Source organism: Globicephala melas, chromosome 15, assembly GCF_963455315.2.
Source record: "Globicephala melas chromosome 15, mGloMel1.2, whole genome shotgun sequence".
Taxonomy (NCBI): Eukaryota; Metazoa; Chordata; class Mammalia; order Artiodactyla; family Delphinidae; genus Globicephala; species Globicephala melas.
In genome coordinates, this window is record NC_083328.1 from 72,810,122 (window position 1) to 72,826,953 (window position 16,832).

General features: G+C 45.5%; 1 protein-coding gene across 5 annotated transcripts in view; it reads left to right on the plus strand.

Annotated features, from left to right (window-relative positions):
- The window catches only part of EYA2 (EYA transcriptional coactivator and phosphatase 2), a 272,328-nt gene that overhangs the window by 193,805 nt on the left and 61,691 nt on the right, over window positions 1–16,832 (plus strand). For 4 of the 5 annotated variants that reach the window (XM_060284859.1, XM_060284860.1, XM_060284861.1 and 1 more), the window contains exon 9: window positions 4,970–5,053. The exons of the other annotated variant lie outside the window; for it this stretch is intronic. In XM_060284859.1, coding sequence (XP_060140842.1) covers window positions 4,970–5,053 — 84 coding nt within the window. The remainder of the gene's footprint in view (window positions 1–4,969; window positions 5,054–16,832) is intronic. 5 annotated transcript variants of the gene reach the window in all.

A 16,832-nucleotide genomic window follows, 5' to 3' on the forward strand; every position in this document is an offset into this window, starting at 1 on the left:
GCCGGCCCCTTCTGGAGAGCGAGATATTTGAGATTCTAGCGCCATGTCACTTGATGTCCGATTCCAAGGAGGCAGCATCCCATTGGCCTGGCCTGGATCCTCATGCCCCTGATTGAGAGTCTCACCGAGGTAGCACACAAAGGGAAAAGAAAATCGAGATGCTCCTTCTAAGAAGGAGTTGGATGCTGGGGACCCCAACAACAAATGGCCAATACCAAGACACTTGACATTTAGCCAGTATTCACTGGTAGGGCTGTACTAGCTAACCAGCTCACTAGTAGGGCTGTGCTAGTCAGCCAGTATTCACTAAGAGAGCAGTAGCAGTTGTTTGTGGCTGGTGTCTGTTCCGATCATCCTAGAAAGTGTTAAATATTTTGCACATCACACTCGTCCCCTACACTTGGTATACACAGCCATCTCTTCTGTGAGCTCAACTGCCCTCGGGACCTGCCAGAGAGCAAGTATTCCCACTGCTTATGGGACTCTTCTCAGTCCAGAGGATTCTGTTCTTGCTTTTCCTCTAATTCTTAAAGCCACCGCCTTCTAAAACCAAGGAGACTTGGCACAAGCCCTTCAGGGAGATTAGGCCTTGGCACAAGGCTAGAAGAAAATTTACTCACTCCTGATCACGCTTGCTTTCTGCCTTCCCAGATGCCTGAGGATTTTCTACCAGCTTGAAGTTGCAGAGCTATAGAAATCCTGGAGAGCAACGCGTACTTTAATATTTTTTAAAAATGTATTCAATCACCTGACGTAGTTTCTGCTCTTGGTAGGGGACAGTGGGGGTGGAGAGACATTTTTCCATTAAGCTGAGAAGGGGGGGCATGGAAGGATTATGGGGTGATATTATTCTGGAAACATCTGCTTCTTGATTCCAGAGTAAGTACCACTGGGCAGGAACAGTTGAAAAGGTGTGAGCTGTGTTTCACCGCCGTGCTCAATAACAGCACAGAGGTTTTGCATGGGTCACACCTCTTAAGTCTTTGGCACCGTTGCTGATGGCTGCAGCCCACGAGAGAGAAATTAGGTAGAGAAGTGGAAAGGAGGAAAATTCTGAGTATGTATTAGTTAAAATCCCTCAACTGCAGGTGCCAGAAACCAACTTGAGCTGGCTTAAGTGAAAAAGCAGAGTTTATTTTAAGGATACAGGGATTCTCTTAGAACCCAAGAGCCAAGGGTACAGCAGGTGTCAGCAAGATATTGGAACCAGAAGGTAGGAGGGGCAAGGAGACGCATTTACACCTTCTCTCCCTATGTTCCACAGTGTAGGTGCTAGAATCCCCAAGCGGTTGTGTCTTTTCAGTGGGCACGGCTCTCCTCCAGGCCCCTCACTCTACTTCTGACTAAAACCAAGTCCTGCAAAAGTGTTGGGTCGTGTTTCCATCTCTCACCCCTCTGTTCCTCTCTCTCTGCAAACTAGTCTTCCCTGTCCTTCAGATCACGTTGCTACCAACAGCCACCCAAAGACAATGAATTTCTTTCCAGGTCTCAATTTTGAGTTCCCAAGGAAAGGCCTCTGACCCAGCTGGGGTTAGGGGCCCACCCCTGGCCCAAACCCTGGTGGGCTAAAGAGTTAGGGTCACGAGCAGAGTGTCCACCAGGAACAGTATACCCACTGAGAATCTAACACAGAGAGATAGAATGGGGGACTAGTGGGGAAGAGGGACAGACCCTCTTCAGAGAGGATATAGTCAGTAAATTAAGGAGTCTGCATTAAATTTGAAATTACTTGATTTTTTAAAGAATTCTCTTACCAAAATTTCTAAGTTTAACTGATCCAGCCTAGTTAGTTCAGATGAATTAGGACTTAGCATATTTAAACCCCAGAAGCTCTCTTCAAAAACAGTGGTTTTCGAACTTTTTTTTTTACCATGACCCATAATAAGAACAATACTTATTATCATGACCCAGCATTTACATACACATAAATGTAAAAGATCAAACAATTCACAAAATAATATTCACTAAAAATTGTTTCTGAATGAATAAGTAAAAACTTATGGCTGTCTAATTATCTTAAATGAATCATTTCCATGTAAAAATGGACTTTGGCAAGGAGTTGGGCCAGTGGCGTGAATTGGGAGATGCCAAGATGGACACGAGGCAAAAAAAAAAAAAAGAAATTCACAAAATAATATTCACGTCTATTAATTGTTTTGAAAACCTGTATTAATTGACCTTTTTCCTTCTAGATACTACCTTTCTCTTTACTTTTAAAGGCATTACAAATGTGTAAATACAACCACTGACCCCCCAGAGAGTTTTCCAAGGTGGCCCATTCAAGATGGTAGACCGAGTAGGTGCCTTTGTTGCCCCCAACACCAGCTACATCACGCAGGCCTTTTGTTTTTAAAAATAATGATCACCAGAAAAAATTATGAAAACCAGCATATAAAAAATTGAGGCCAAGATAAATGAATAGGATAAACTATGAAAGGTAATTTAAGAAACAGAAAAGATCTTAGAAAAATTCTGATTGGTTTTCTTGTAACGATTCAAGGAGGTCTTGTATCCACGAGAAAAGAAGTGCAGGCTATTGGGAAAGGAACACTCAGAGACAAAGTAAAAGCTACTGTAAATTTTTAAATGATAGTGAGAATCAAAAGTTTCATAGAAGGGTGGGCTTCCCTGATGGCGCAGGGGTTGAGAGTCTGCCTGCCAGTGCAGGGGACACAGGTTTGAGCCCTGGTCTGGGAAGATCCCACATGCCGCGGAGCAACTGGGCCCGTGAGCCACAACTACTGAGCCTATGTGTCTGGAGCTTGTGTTCCACAACAAGAGAGGCCGCGTCAGTGAGAGGCCCGCACACCGCGATGAAGAGTGGCCCCTGCTCGCCGCAACTAGAGAAAGCCCTCGCACAGAAACGAAGACCCAACACAGCCATAAATAAATAAATAAATAAATAATTTTTTTAAAAAAAAGTTTCATAGAAGGGTTGGAAGAGAAAGTTAAAGAAATCTCTGAGAACATAGATCAAAAAGACCAAATTACAGAACACAGTTTTTAAAGGATAAGCAATATCAATCCAAAAGATCTAATTTGTCTATTGGGAATTCCAGAAAGATGTAACAATGGGAAAGATTGGAGGACATTATTTAAAGAAATAGGCTTGAGAAATGTTTGAGTGCTGAACAGTATGAATGAAAAAAGACAACACCTAGATATATCCTCATGGGATTCGAGGATGCCAGGTATAAAGAAAAGAGCCTAAAAAAATCCAAAGAGGGCTTCCCTGGTGGCGCAGTGGTTGAGAGTCTGCCTGCCGATGCAGGGGACGCGGGTTCGTGCCCCGGTCCAGGAAGATCCCACATGCCGCGGAGCAGCTAGGCCCGTGAGCCATGGCCGCTGAGCCTGCGCGTCTGGGGCCTGTGCTCTGCAACGGGAGAGGCCACAACAGTGAGAGGCCCACATACTGCAAAAAAAAAAAAAAAAAAAATCCAAAGAGAAAAAAAGTAAAACCTGTAAAGAACTGAGGATCAGTGAAACATCAGACTTCTCATTAATCATGCTTGACACAAGATAGATTCTTTCAAAGATCTAGAGGCCATTATTTTCCAATTGGAATTCTGCACCCAGAGGAACCTTAGAGCAAAATAAAGACATGATCAGATTAGCAAAAATGCAGGAAGGTTACTTTCCATGCTCCTTTCAGAAGAAGTAACTTAAGGATGTACTCAAGCAAAACAAGGAAGAAAACCAAGAAAGAGACTTGGGATCCAGAAAACAGTGGATCTGACCCAGAAATGCAGTAAAGGGAAGTCTCAGGATGCTAGCTATGTAACAAGCCTGAAGATGATCCAGTCCACATTGGAACGTTCTGTCACAGAGGAAGAACATCTTTGATACAGAGGGTGTGGCTGAATTTGAAATTCTACTGAAGGCATGTTATTGGAAACAAGAAAAGAATTAAAGCAATTAATAAGCTCCAGCAAAAACAGAAAGTTATTCCAAACAGGCGTGATTCCTATGAACAAACTGAGATATGGCACAATTTTAATCAGGATGGAGTATAAGAAAGGAGAATACACATGACCTTGGTGGTAGGAACAGTCTCCTTAAAGTGGCTCTGGAGCTATGACATTAGATACATAGAGAAGGAAGTGAATTCCTAGCACATTACTTTGCTCTGCAGTGAAGAGTAATCACAAGATGTACATAAATGCTCTATACTGGTTACCAACTTTTAAAATCAACATATAGACAGAGCACAGAAGTCTTAAATACAATTATAACACCCAATGCACAAACCAGTTTATCCACATTGACAATGCAAAAGTGACGCTAAAGCTCAGCTCTTCAAGAGGCAAGGAGGTAGTGGGAACGGGTAGGGACACCAGTGTCCATATTTTCCATATTGGGTTTGCTGTTTTAGCCAAGCGAAAATATCCAGTGCTGATGGGAATTGGAAATAGAGGGGTTCGCATATGTGAAAAATATAAAATTCTGGAGAAATGGGGGAGATTTACCATGAGCTAAACCCTCATCTTTCCCATTGCCCAGTCAAAAGATATTGTTTAAAGTTGGCAAATCAATAAGTAAAGGTGTTATTTAGAGTTATAAAGGTAATCAGCAGAATTGCTAAAAACAGAAATGTTTAGAAGTAGCTGGGCTTACGGTGAGCAGTGAACGTAAAATGGTAGTATTTCATTTTGTCAAATGAGTTCTACGATTTTTATTGCTTTTGGACTGAACTCCTCTTTTGAGCTTTTATGTGAAAGGCAAGAACAGGCGTCTTGGTTCTGGCATCTATGGGTTGATAGGAACCCAAAAACTTGGCCATCAGAATATATTTTACACAGCTGAGGTTGAATGGGGACTCGAGGATACATGCGTGAGTCACATGTTTTATAACTTAAAGATAATGTTTTTCAAGACATATTTTTCCTCCCAGGGAATTAATTTCTGCAGACATTAAGTCAAATGCAAGCAAGTGCATTTGTCTCCATTCTCTCCCTCTCTTTCATCACAGCGTGTGTTCGTGTGGGACTTGGATGAGACAATAATTATTTTTCACTCCTTACTCACGGGGACTTTTGCCTCCAGATACGGGAAGGTAAGAATCCATTTTGCCTCCTTTTTTTTTTTTTCAACGTGACAGTCTGTCCAGCTGGTTTGTCTTGGGAATTGCGAGGGCAGTTCATAGGACCCCTTCTCCAACAAGCTGCCCCTTTGCGTCAGCCGGGCTTTGGAAGGCCTATGGAATCTTCCCTTGACATGTGAAATTTTAATTAGCTTCTCCCATTGTCTCCCATGCCTTTTCTTCCAACACGTGAAACATTCAACATCCACTTGATAGGATATAGGCTTGTAGTCTTCGGCTGTCTCCCTCCTCCTAAGAGGGCTAGGAGGTGCTTCGGCCAAACCCAGTAATCCTAGCTGAAAAACGAGGTAAAGTACTTTTCTTCTTCCCTGTTGTTTATTTTAGTGTCTCCGGCAGATGAATTTAATTTTCCTTCCATTTTTCTGAGACAAGGGGGAGGCATCTTGTCAGCTCCAGCATGGATCTTAGCAACAGCTTTGCAAATGTATCACCGACAAATTATGTCGGGGAACCATCCAGTTAGAGTTCCGGGCAGATGCTGTCCGTTGACCGGTGGTCCATGCAAGAAATGTCAAAACGCCCTTAAAAATGCAAAAATGAACCCAGCCACTGAAACCCGAACCCTGCCGATCCCATGGGCTTTGTATCAACCCACATGCGGATGCTCCAGACGTCTGCCGTCTCTTCGAGGAGACAGGTAGAGGTGGCAGGGCGCGGCTTTAGGGGACAGATGCACCGTCAGCTCATCCGAGGTAAGCGACCTGTTGGCAGCTGCTTCCACACACGAGTGGGAACCATGAGACACACCAGCGCCTGGAAAATATTTCTGTTTCTGTTTAGAGTCCAGGAATATGATTTGACATCACCTCATGGCTTTTCCAGCTGCTCGTGTTTTTTATGAGGGTTATAACAAGCTGGATGTGTAATTAGCAAGATAGATTTATCGTCTGCCGTTATGTTGTAAAGAATATAAAAATGGTGTTGGTGGTGCAGAAATCTCTTGCCGAGGAGGAATGCCGTTAATGTGTCTAGCAGTGCCTGCGGGAAATCCGGCATGCGTTTTTGGAGTGTGCACGGCTTAGGTAAAGGATGGCAGAGTCCAGAGCTGCTGAAAGCACCAGAGCAGACTTGGCAGCTAGGGCAAAAAAGCAGGGCTTTCCCAAAGGGGCTGCAGTAGTGAGTTGCCCACCCAGGCTGGGTGTTCTATGGTTTTTAACCACCCCAATAAAGCCACCGGCCCCCCAAGAACCATTCCTTCACTCTTCTTACCCTTTGAGAAGTTCCACAGCTTCGTGCAACAGTTCAGTTCCCATGGATTGCGTAGGGCTTTGTAATCTAGGCTAAGATTTTTGTGTCTGTGTCTCGCCACCACTCTTTAAACCAAGTTACAGGCTCATTCAAGACAGGGACAAAGCCCAGAGCTCTGTTCTGGGCCCCATGGCACCTGGTCCATGTCACTTATCACCAGCCAGCTCTCTCCAATCCCATCACCTAATCCCAGCCACCTTCCCCTCCAGCTGTCTGGTCTCCACTCTTGCCCTTGCCAGCCCCCTACAGAGGGGTCATCCTAAAATACAAGCCTGGTCTCTCTTCTACTGAAAAATCGTCAGTGGCTTCCCCATTGACAAACCCTAAGCCCAGCCTCCAAGGCCCTCCATGAGCTGGCTCCTGCCCTACTCTCCAGCCCTGTTTTCTCTTACTTGTCCTGAGTTGCTTTTTGTCCTCGGAACCTGCCACCATCTCTCCCATCTCTTCCGAGTTTTTCCCAGAAGCAGAGCCTGAGACCAGGAGTGAGTGCTGGTAGTTTAGTTGGGCGGTGATCCCAGGAAGCACGAGGTACAGAGTGGGGAAGTGAGGCAGGGAAGGGAAGGCAGCCAATACAGGGTACGTAGATAGCTATGGCTGCAGGTACCTGCGACTCAGAACCACCGGGGACCTCTGGGCTACTCTGGAACACACCTCAGAATTGACTCCCCCAAGGAGCAAGGGTGCTGGGATATTCATCTACACATTCCCTTCCATCGTGGGTTGAGGGCTTTTTCTGGGGGGGTTATTTCCCTGTCCTGGCCTGTCCCATGAAAACCCTAGGGCAGGGAATCACAGGTCCTAACAGGAGGGAAGCCTCTGCATGTTGAGAGGACACAGAAGAGGGGCACACTGGAAGCTTCTGCTATAATCTAGAATGTTCTAGAAAGTTCAGGTATTAGGTTAAATCATACTTATCTTTCAGTTCCCATTTCCAAGGTAGCTTCCTCCAAGAGGACTTTCCTAACCACTCCCACCCCCATTTAAATTGCATCTCTCCCCATAACTCTATTTTTCATTTATATTATAATTATGCACCTATTTTCTGTCTCCTTCTAAGCTATATGTGCCCTGAGGACAGAGACCATGAACATTTTTTATCAACCCAGCTAAGCACAGTGCATGGACCGGATTGCTCAATACATATTTGTTGGGAAAATGAATCAGAATGACCCTCTAGAATGAAAGCAACATGACGACAGGCACCTTTTTTTTCTGTTTTGTTCATTGCTTTGTCCCCAGAGCATAGAACAGTGCCCCCCACCTAGTAGGCATTGAATAAATATTTGGTGAATGAAGGTAGGTAGGATAGAAAATAGTATCAAAACAAAAAATTCCTAACTAGGGGCCACCTGCCAAATTCTGCCTGCAGACATTTGTGTTTGGCCCCTAGAGTGTTCGAAAAAATGTGAATTTGTCGCCAACATTTAAAAAATCAGGAGATTGCACAGACCAAAACAATCGCAATTTCCAAGTCTTCTTGAAAAATTAGAAAACCTAGCAATCCTGCATTCCCACGTGGCAGCAGTCAGCAGGGGCTGAGTAGCAGCTGCCCAGTTGGCGGGGGTGTACAGTCTCCAGCCCATCCACAGCCCCACCTGGCCTGTTCAGGGGACCCTCCTGACCCCATTGGCATCTGAGTTTCAACATCCATCCTAGAACTGCAGAACCACTAAAGGTCAGAGCTGGAAGGACCTGGGAGACCATCACATCAATTAGTCTCCATGGTACAGTAGGAGAAACTGAGGCCCAGAGAGAGTGAGGTCATCCAGGAGATAACGAGAGGTAGACCTCAGGTGCACTTGCCTCTCTGGGTGTTCCCAGGATGTCCAGGGAAAACTAAGGTGAGATGCTCTTGGAGCCCCCAGGTCTCCAGTGCCATCATTATTCCTCTTCTAGAACCTTCTACTCCTCCAGCTCTGTTAAGTGAGGAATGAGGTTGGTTGGTTTGTTGGTTGGTTTTCCTAAATCGAGCCACCCTAAGAGAGACCCAAACTAACCATGGCTTCACCAAGATAGAAGTTTATTCTTCTCACCTTGTAGTCCAGGCATAAGCAGTTCAGGCTGGTAAGGCCCCTACCCAGTACCAGGGATGGAGACCCCCTTCCATCTTGTTCTTTACCATTCCTAGAGCATTGTCCTCGTTGGCAAAATGAAACATAGCTCACCCCCATGTCTGCATTCCAGCCAGTAAGAAGGGGAAGCAGGAAAAGGGGAGTCCACCACTCTCTTTTTCATTTTTATTTTTTTCCCTCTCTTTGGAGGGCCAGATCCAGAAGTTGCACAGATCGTTTCTGCTCACATGCCATTGGCTGGAATGTGATCACATGGCTACCTTCAGCTGCAAAGGAGTCTGGGAAATGTAGTCTAGTCATGTGCTCTATTAAAATTCAGGGATTCTATTATTCTGAGAGGGAGAAAGGAAGAAGGGATATTAGAGGACAGCTAGCATTTTCTAGCACAAAGTACCATTAGTAAGAGGAAGAACAATGAAAGAGAAAATTGTCGAGGAAAAATAAACTTTGTTCTGTTCAAGACACCTAGAGGACAACTGTATTTGTGGGTCTGAAGCTCCAAAGAGAGGTCTGGGCTACAGCTATAAACTTGGAAGACAGAGGAGAGGAGAGGACGTAGAGGAGTGTGAGCCCCATTCTACAGACAGAATAACTGAGACACAGGGAGGTTATGTAGTCAGATTCATAATGGAACTTAAATTCATGGCCTTGACTTTTGGCCCACATCTCTTTCTCTTTGTGCTCTTCCAATAGCTGCAGCCACATGGAACCCATTATTAATAGCTGGTATCAAGTGGGACTCTCAGCTTGAAGCACAGAGTGTTTAAGCTACAAAGGGAATTTATTAGATGACAGTAATTGGAAAAACCCAGAGGTAATGGGATTCAGCCTGGGCCGGATCCAGAAGCTCAAGCAGTGTTCTTCGGGCTTTTGGTCTTTCTTCATCCCTCAGCTGACTTTTTCCATGTGGCAACTCCTTCTCTGGCAACTCCTTCTCAGAAATCCCAACTGAAAAAGAAGGCCTACTTCCCAAATTCCAGCACAGCTCCCAGGCTTGAATCTCATTGGCTCAAACTGGGTCAAATGCCCATCCATACATCAAACTCTGTGGCTCTGTGTAGCCAGCCTAGATCAAGAGCCTGGCATGGAGGGAGTAGAGGAGCAGGTCAGCTCCATCCCAACCAAATGGATGGAGCTGGGGAGGGATGGTACCCCAGAGAAAACTGAAGTGCTCTTTCCAGAAGATGGTGAGGATCCTGGAGTGAGGAGTGTGTCCAAAGTGGGCTCTGAAGGTCATGACCCTCTGTACATCTACACCAAGGACTCTTTGCTCATGGCCATTGTGTTAAGCACTGTACAGGAAGCAGAAATCGTATCAGTTGTGGTCCCAGCCGAAGGAGCGACTCACTGTTTACTTAGGGAAATAAGACCAACAGAGCTAAAATGATTAAGAAACGATTCGAAAACAGACTGTTTGACTTTTAAAACAGAAACTGGGCCCTTTTCCTGTTCCCAATCAGGGCATGTGCTGCTCAAGGCTGTCATCTCTCCACTTCCTTTCCATCTCTTCCTACCCAGTGCTCAAAACCAGAGCATCCCTTTGGTAGCTGTACCTCCCCACATCTTGTGGATCCATTAGAGGTTCCCTGGAGAGCCAGAGACGCCAGTGATTGCCGGCCGCCTCTTTCCTAACCTCTCCTCCCACCCCGCCTCCCTGCAGTCCCTGAACTCTGTTTTTTCCAGCTGGGATTAGACAAAAGGCTCCTGGTGGTCAGAAGCCTTTGCCTATGGCCAGGAAGGGCTCATAAGGGGAACTGATCAGCAGTCTTCCTGGGTTCACAGTGGGTCAGCCCTGACTCCTCCTTTAGTGCCCTGCCTTCCAGGCAGCTCAGTACCAATTGGAAGCTCAACTCAAGGCCCGGTTGTGTGTGTGTGTGTGTGTGTGTGTGTATGCTTTAATAACGGCTTTATTGAGAAATAACCCACATACCATAAATCTACCATTTCACTGTGTACAATTCATTAGTTTTTCGTATATTCAGAGTTGTGCAGCCACCACCAGTATCTAATTTTAGAACATTTTCATCACCCCAGAAAGAAACCCCATACCCATTAGTAATCATTCCCCATTTCCTCCAGCACCGCCCACCCCAGCCCCTGGCAACCACTAATCTACTTCCTGTCTCTATAGATTTGCCTCTTCTGGACATTTCTTATAAATGGAATCACACAATATGTGGTCGTTTGTGACTGGCTTCTTTCACTTAGTATAATGTTTTTGAAATTCATCTATGTTGTAGCATATACCAATACTTCATTTTTATTGTTGCATAATTTTACAGTGTGTGAATATGCTGCATTTTGTCTATCCATTCATCAGTTGATGGACAGTTGGGTTTTCAGCTTTTATGAATAAAGCTGCTGTGAACATTCATGTACAAGTCTTTGCATAGACATATGTTTTCAGTTCACTAGGGTATATACCTAGGATTGGAATCGCTGGGTTACATGGCAACTCTATGTTTCACCTTTTGAGAAATTGCCGGACTCTTTTCCAGAGTAGTTGCACCATTTTGCATTCCCATAAACAAAGGATAAGGGTTCCAGTTTCTCCACATCCTCACCAACACTTGTTATCATCTGTCTTTTTGGTTATAGTCCTCTTGGTGGATGTGAAGTGATGTCTTGTGGTTTGGGTTTACATTCCTCTGACTAATTATGTTGACAAATGACTAATGATATTTCCACGTACTTATTGGCCATTTGTAGTATCTTCTTTAGAGAAATATCTATTAAATCGTTTATTGGTTTTTTTAATAGAAGTATAGTTGATGTACAATATTGTGTTATTTTCTGGTGTACAGCAAAGTGATTCAGTTATGTATATATATGTATATATACATATATATAATTTTTCATTTTTTTCCATTAGTTTATTAAAAGATATTGAATACAGTTCCCTGTGCTATATAATAGGACCTTGTTGTTTATCTATTTTGTATATGGCAGTTTGTATCTGCTAATCCCAAACTCCTAATTTATCCCAAAGGGAAAAGGTGCTAATCCCACCTTTCCCCTTTGGTAATCATAAGTTTGTTTTCTATGTCTGAGAGTCTGTTCCTGTTTTGTAAATAAGTTCATTTGTATCATATTTTAGATTCCACATATAAGTGATATCATATGATATTTGTCTTTTCTCTGTCTGCCTTACTTCACTTAGTATGATAATTTCTAAGTCCATCCATGTTGCTGCAAATGACATTATTTCATTCTTTTTATGGCTGAGTAGTATTCCGTTGTGTGTGTGTGTGTGCGCGTGTGTGTGTGTATATACACATATATATATCTTCTTTATCTTTTCACCTGTCGATGGACCCTTTGCCTGTTTTTAATTGGTTTATTTGTCTTTTATTTTTGAGTTGTAAGAGTTCTTTATATATTCTGGGTAACAGTCCATTATCGGATATGTGATTTGCAAATATTTTCTCCCATTCTGTGAGTGGTCTTTTCCCCTTATTGATGATGTCCTTTGAAGTATATGAAGTATTGCAGGGTGAAAGGGGTTGAAATGAAATTTTTTAAAAGGTGGCCAGGGAAGGAGCCCTCATGGGGAAGCTGAATTTTGAATAAAGACTTAAAAGGAAGTGGAGGGGGCTTCCCTGGTGGCGCAGTGGTTGAGAGTCCGCCTGCTGATGCAGGGGACACAGGTTCGTGCCCCAGTCTGGGAAGATCCCACATGCTGCGGAGCGGCTGGGCACGTGAGCCATGGCCGCTGAGCCTGCGCGTCCGGAGCCTGAGCTCCGCAACGGGAGAGGCCACAACAGTGAGAAGCCCACGTACTAAAAAAAATAAAAATAAAAAAATAATGGCGAAAAATTAAAACAACTTAACATTCAACAAAAATGGGAATTGTTCATAACAATTATAGAAGCACATACAGTAGAAAACTATAAACTGTTATTGAAACAGTGAGACATAACTAGTTTTTTAAAAAAAAAAGGAAGTGGAGGAAGAGATATCTAGTAGAAGAGCAAGAGGGAACAGCAAGTGGAAAGGCCCTGAGGCAGAAGTTTGATGGATTTGAGGGACAACAAAGATGCTAGCATGGTTGGAGCACAACAAGTCAAGTAGAACTCAACTAGCTTTTACTCTGAAGTGGGAGCCATGAGGTTTGTTGCTTATATTTCTGAAGAATCCCTCTTGCTGCTCCCCAGGAAAGGAAGCTATTGGGTGGCAAGGCTGGAAGCAGGGAGACCTGTGAGGGGGCTACTGCAACAGTCCAGTCCTATAATGGTTTTTTGCACCAGGGGGGATGAGATGAGGAAGATGAGAAGTGCAGCAGCCTGGATATATTTTGAAGGCAGAACCAACCGCAGATGAAGAATGAAAAGTGATTCCTTATTCTCGCTCCCTGGGCTCCAGAGATGTCTTACTTAATTTCTGTCCATGGTCTCCCTCCGAAGGGACCTGATCTCTTCTCCCTCTATTGCCAACTAACAAATTCCTCTTGAAAAAATTCTCCCCTTTTTTTTTGGGGGGGGTGCATTCACTATATACCAAGTACTCCACTGTGAATGTTTTTTTTTTTTTTTTGAGTTGTACCTCAAGTGCCAACGTTGAGTTATTCACATTCTTTGTCCACGCAGGCCTCTTTCTTGTATCACATGGGTTCAAACATATGTTTCTTTGTAGACTCATTTGGACTCTTCCTCCTCCCCTCCCCATAATTGATTGTGTAGCTTTTTGTTTACTTTCCTGTAAAATACGTATTGTCTTCTTGTGTGCATTTATGTCTTCTGTCTGTAAATGAAATTTAAATACCCGTTGTTTCTCACTTTTCTCCCTCTGCCCTGTGGCCCTAGGTCCTTCCACATTGCCCTGTGTCCAACTCCATTGCTCTAACTCAGTGGTCCTCGACTGGAGGTGATTTTGCTCCCCAGGCAACATTTGGCAACATCAAGCATTTTTGGTTGTCATGACTTGGAGTTTGCTCCTAGCATCTAGTGAATAGAGGCCAGCGAGACCGCTAAACATCCTGTAATGCACAGGACAGTCCCCACAACAGAGAATTATCTAGCTCCAAGTGTCCATAGTGCTGCGGGTGAGAAACCCTATATCCACCTGCTGCTCTGAATCCCAGGGTCCCACGTCTTCCTTATGCCCCCTTCCTCCAGGGAGGAAGCTCCCCCCAGCTCCCCACCAGCACAGACAGTGCTGTGACGAGCGTCCTTTATGAACTGCTCTGAGCTTTACACCACAAACCTGTAAGGTACGGCTGCTCCTATTATACCCACCTCTGGAAAACTGAGGCTCAGAGAGGTAGCATAATTCAGCCAAGGTCACCTACCTTGAAAGAGATGAAAGCCAGGAGGTGGCCCACTGCTCTTAACCATGTATCTAAACTTCATCCCCAGTGATCCACGTGAAGGTCCTCAGGGTGAAAATTAAAAGCCATTGGCGTGAACTCTTCTGCTTGACTGAGCTCCAAGAGCACACAGACTGGATCTAATGTCTTCATAGCTTCATCCCCTGGCACCAGACAGTGCCTGGCACATCCACTTGATAAATATTTGTTGAATAAATAAATAGCTCGTGGGTAGGGAGTTTTCAGCCTGTGTGGTTGCAAGCACTGCAGAAATGAGATTCCAAGGTGCCTGCCCTGCAGGGAACAAATAATCACACACATGACAAGATAGGGGCCTGTCGGCGTCTCTCCGGGGCCAAGATGCCGGGTGCCAGCCTGGCCTGACGTAACCCAGAGCTGGGCCCACGGCAGGGGCTCAGCAGAGGCTGTGGAGTGTTGAGCGAGCAGCTCCTCCAGGCAGGCTTGGAGTCAGAGACCCTTTGGCCGGGGGGGGGGGGACCTGCAATGGAGCCAGGTGATCCTTAATGACGACCCGAGCAGGAGCCAATCCAGAGTTTCCCTCCACGTCACCCCTTTAAAAGGGCCAGGCTCTGCTCAACCTGAAAGAGTAAGAGGTTTCAAACTGGCGATGCCACATCTGGCTTGAAGACAGGCTGATCCCCTGGCATTTCCTTAAGTTCTGAATTCATTGCCAGTACTTTAAAATCTAGATATTTTACCTAAATACCTGGATATCTCACTTCTCTTGGAAAATAGGAAGATCTGGCAACACCAGGCCTGAGTTTTCGAAGAGTGGAGACCCTTTGACAGGACATGCGCCCTGTGGCTCACCTCTGCCCCCCTCACTCCCTGGAGTTACAGTCCTCCCTGGGCTGTGCGTTATGGATCCGTGGTGCCTCTTTCACCGCCGCACCCCCCCCCCCGCCAGTGGCATTTACATTTGTGACCTGCCAGTGCCAGGCTGTGCCCAGCGCACGTGGGATATGTGGGGCAGAGGTTACCGGTCCCCATCCCCTCCGGGTCCTCCGCGTAGACTGCGGGACACAGGCATCCCTGGTTCCCTCCACCCAGCCTCCAAGCTTTGTCAGGTGGTTCAAAAACCGTACCATACTCCCCACAAAGCACAGGCTAACTTACTTCCTAAAGACCATCTGTCGTGGGGATCCATTATCAAGGCTGGGAATTCTGCTCACTAAATGTGGTTTAAATCCTATCACTTCCCCTCCTCCAACAAATAAAAGAGAAGCCATACTATTATCCAGCGTCCCTTCCTTAGGAAGGTCTCTCCAGCCTTCCAACTTGATCGAAACGCCCTATCGCGATGACTCATGGAGGGCTTGTCATAATACACTTGCAATTATTCATTTCCTGATGCGATTATTTGATGATAGAATAACGTCATCATTATCATCGTTAAATGGCTGGGACTGAACTTCCATTGGAGCTGTTAATGCCTCACCTTTATCCCTGCAGCCCTCCCCATTCCCACAGACATGATGGTTTCCTCTGCAAGTACCTGTGACAGTCTGGGGTGCAGTCTCCCAGGTGTCCGCAGAGGGAGAGAGCCCTCAGCAGCAGCCTGCTCATTGACCTGCCCCTGTTGATTTCCTTCCCTTCCCCCCTCACTTCAGTACTCGGTCACCAGTGCTTCCTGGGGTCACCTCCCAGATAAACTGCTTGCACCTGAATCCCAGACTCAGGGTCTGCATCACAGGGGAGACCCAAACTAAGGCATTAAGGATGCTGAATGTTCAGACATCTTCACGATGGGTTCTTATGGGAACTGAAACTCCGCATCGCCAGATCCCTGTGGTAACGTAACCCTCCTGGCCCCTCGAAGTGTGGTTCAGGGACAGGCATCATCAGGGAGCTGTTAGAAATGCAGAGTGGGGACTTCCCTGGTGATCCAGTGATAAAGAATACACCTTTCAATGCAAGGGACGCAGGTTCGATCCCTGGTCGGGGAACTAAGATCCCACGTGCCACAGGACAACTAAGCCTGCGCGCCACAACTACTGAACTCGTGTGCCTCAACGAGAGAGCCTGCGTGCCGCAACTACAGAGCCCACGTGCCCTGGAGCCCGTGCGCCACAACGACCTTTGCATGCCTCAACGACCCGACACAGACAAAAGAAAAAAAAAAATGCAGGGTCTCGGGTCCCAGCCCAGATGTACTGAACCAGAATGGACATTTAAACTCAACACCTTCACACATTAGTCTGTGAGGCAAGATGTAAGCCATGAATTCACCTGGTGACGACTCTTCTCGTGGATGCCGCCAGCCTCTTTGTGTATCTAGAAGAGACTGGGCAGAGAGAGCCTGGCTAGATTTTGGCTCAACACATCTCCCCCTGGGGCTCCCCTGCCCTCTCCGACCAGCCACAGTCCTCCCCCATCCCTCAGCGGGTGTAATTACGTGATTCCGGCTCAGATTCCGGAATCCAATACCCAGCACAGTGCCATCAGGATTCAATCAGATCCAGTTGGCGAGACACGGCTTGGCCTGTCCGTTACTGCTTTACAAACTGAGAAGAAATAAAATCCCTGGTTTTATGACCCAGCAGTTAAAAACTATTTGTAGAAGTTGCTAAGGTTCAAATCAAAAGTGCCCTCCCTGGAGGACGATTAGTTAATTCAGAGGACCACAGATCCTTTTCTTTCTTTTTCCCCCTTCTACCTTGAGATGTGACTCTAATTCATTTCTGCCTTTCAGACATCTAGAGCTCTCCATCCTTTGACAAACACAAGCCAAAGTGCTTAAGGACATCTGTTTATTTTATTTCTTTAATGAGAAAACCTTCCAATTTCTCCAGGCTCAGCTGTGTTTATTTACATTGTGTTAACCATGTGAGGCCAGCACCTTGGACGTTTAAAGGCCTGGCCGGGGCCCTCGCAGCGGCCTCCAGCTCTGAAATGGAGTCAGCCCTGCCCAAGGAAAACAGAGTCCTTGGAACTCTATAAAGTAGATTTTCAAAATAAATACTGCCTAATTCACTCGGTAGATGTGGATTAAGTCAAGATGAATACAATTTGGAAAGGATTTTCTGAGGAAGTCGGAGATTTCTTTCCCCCACTGGGGGTTAAACCTTGTATTTAAATCTCCATC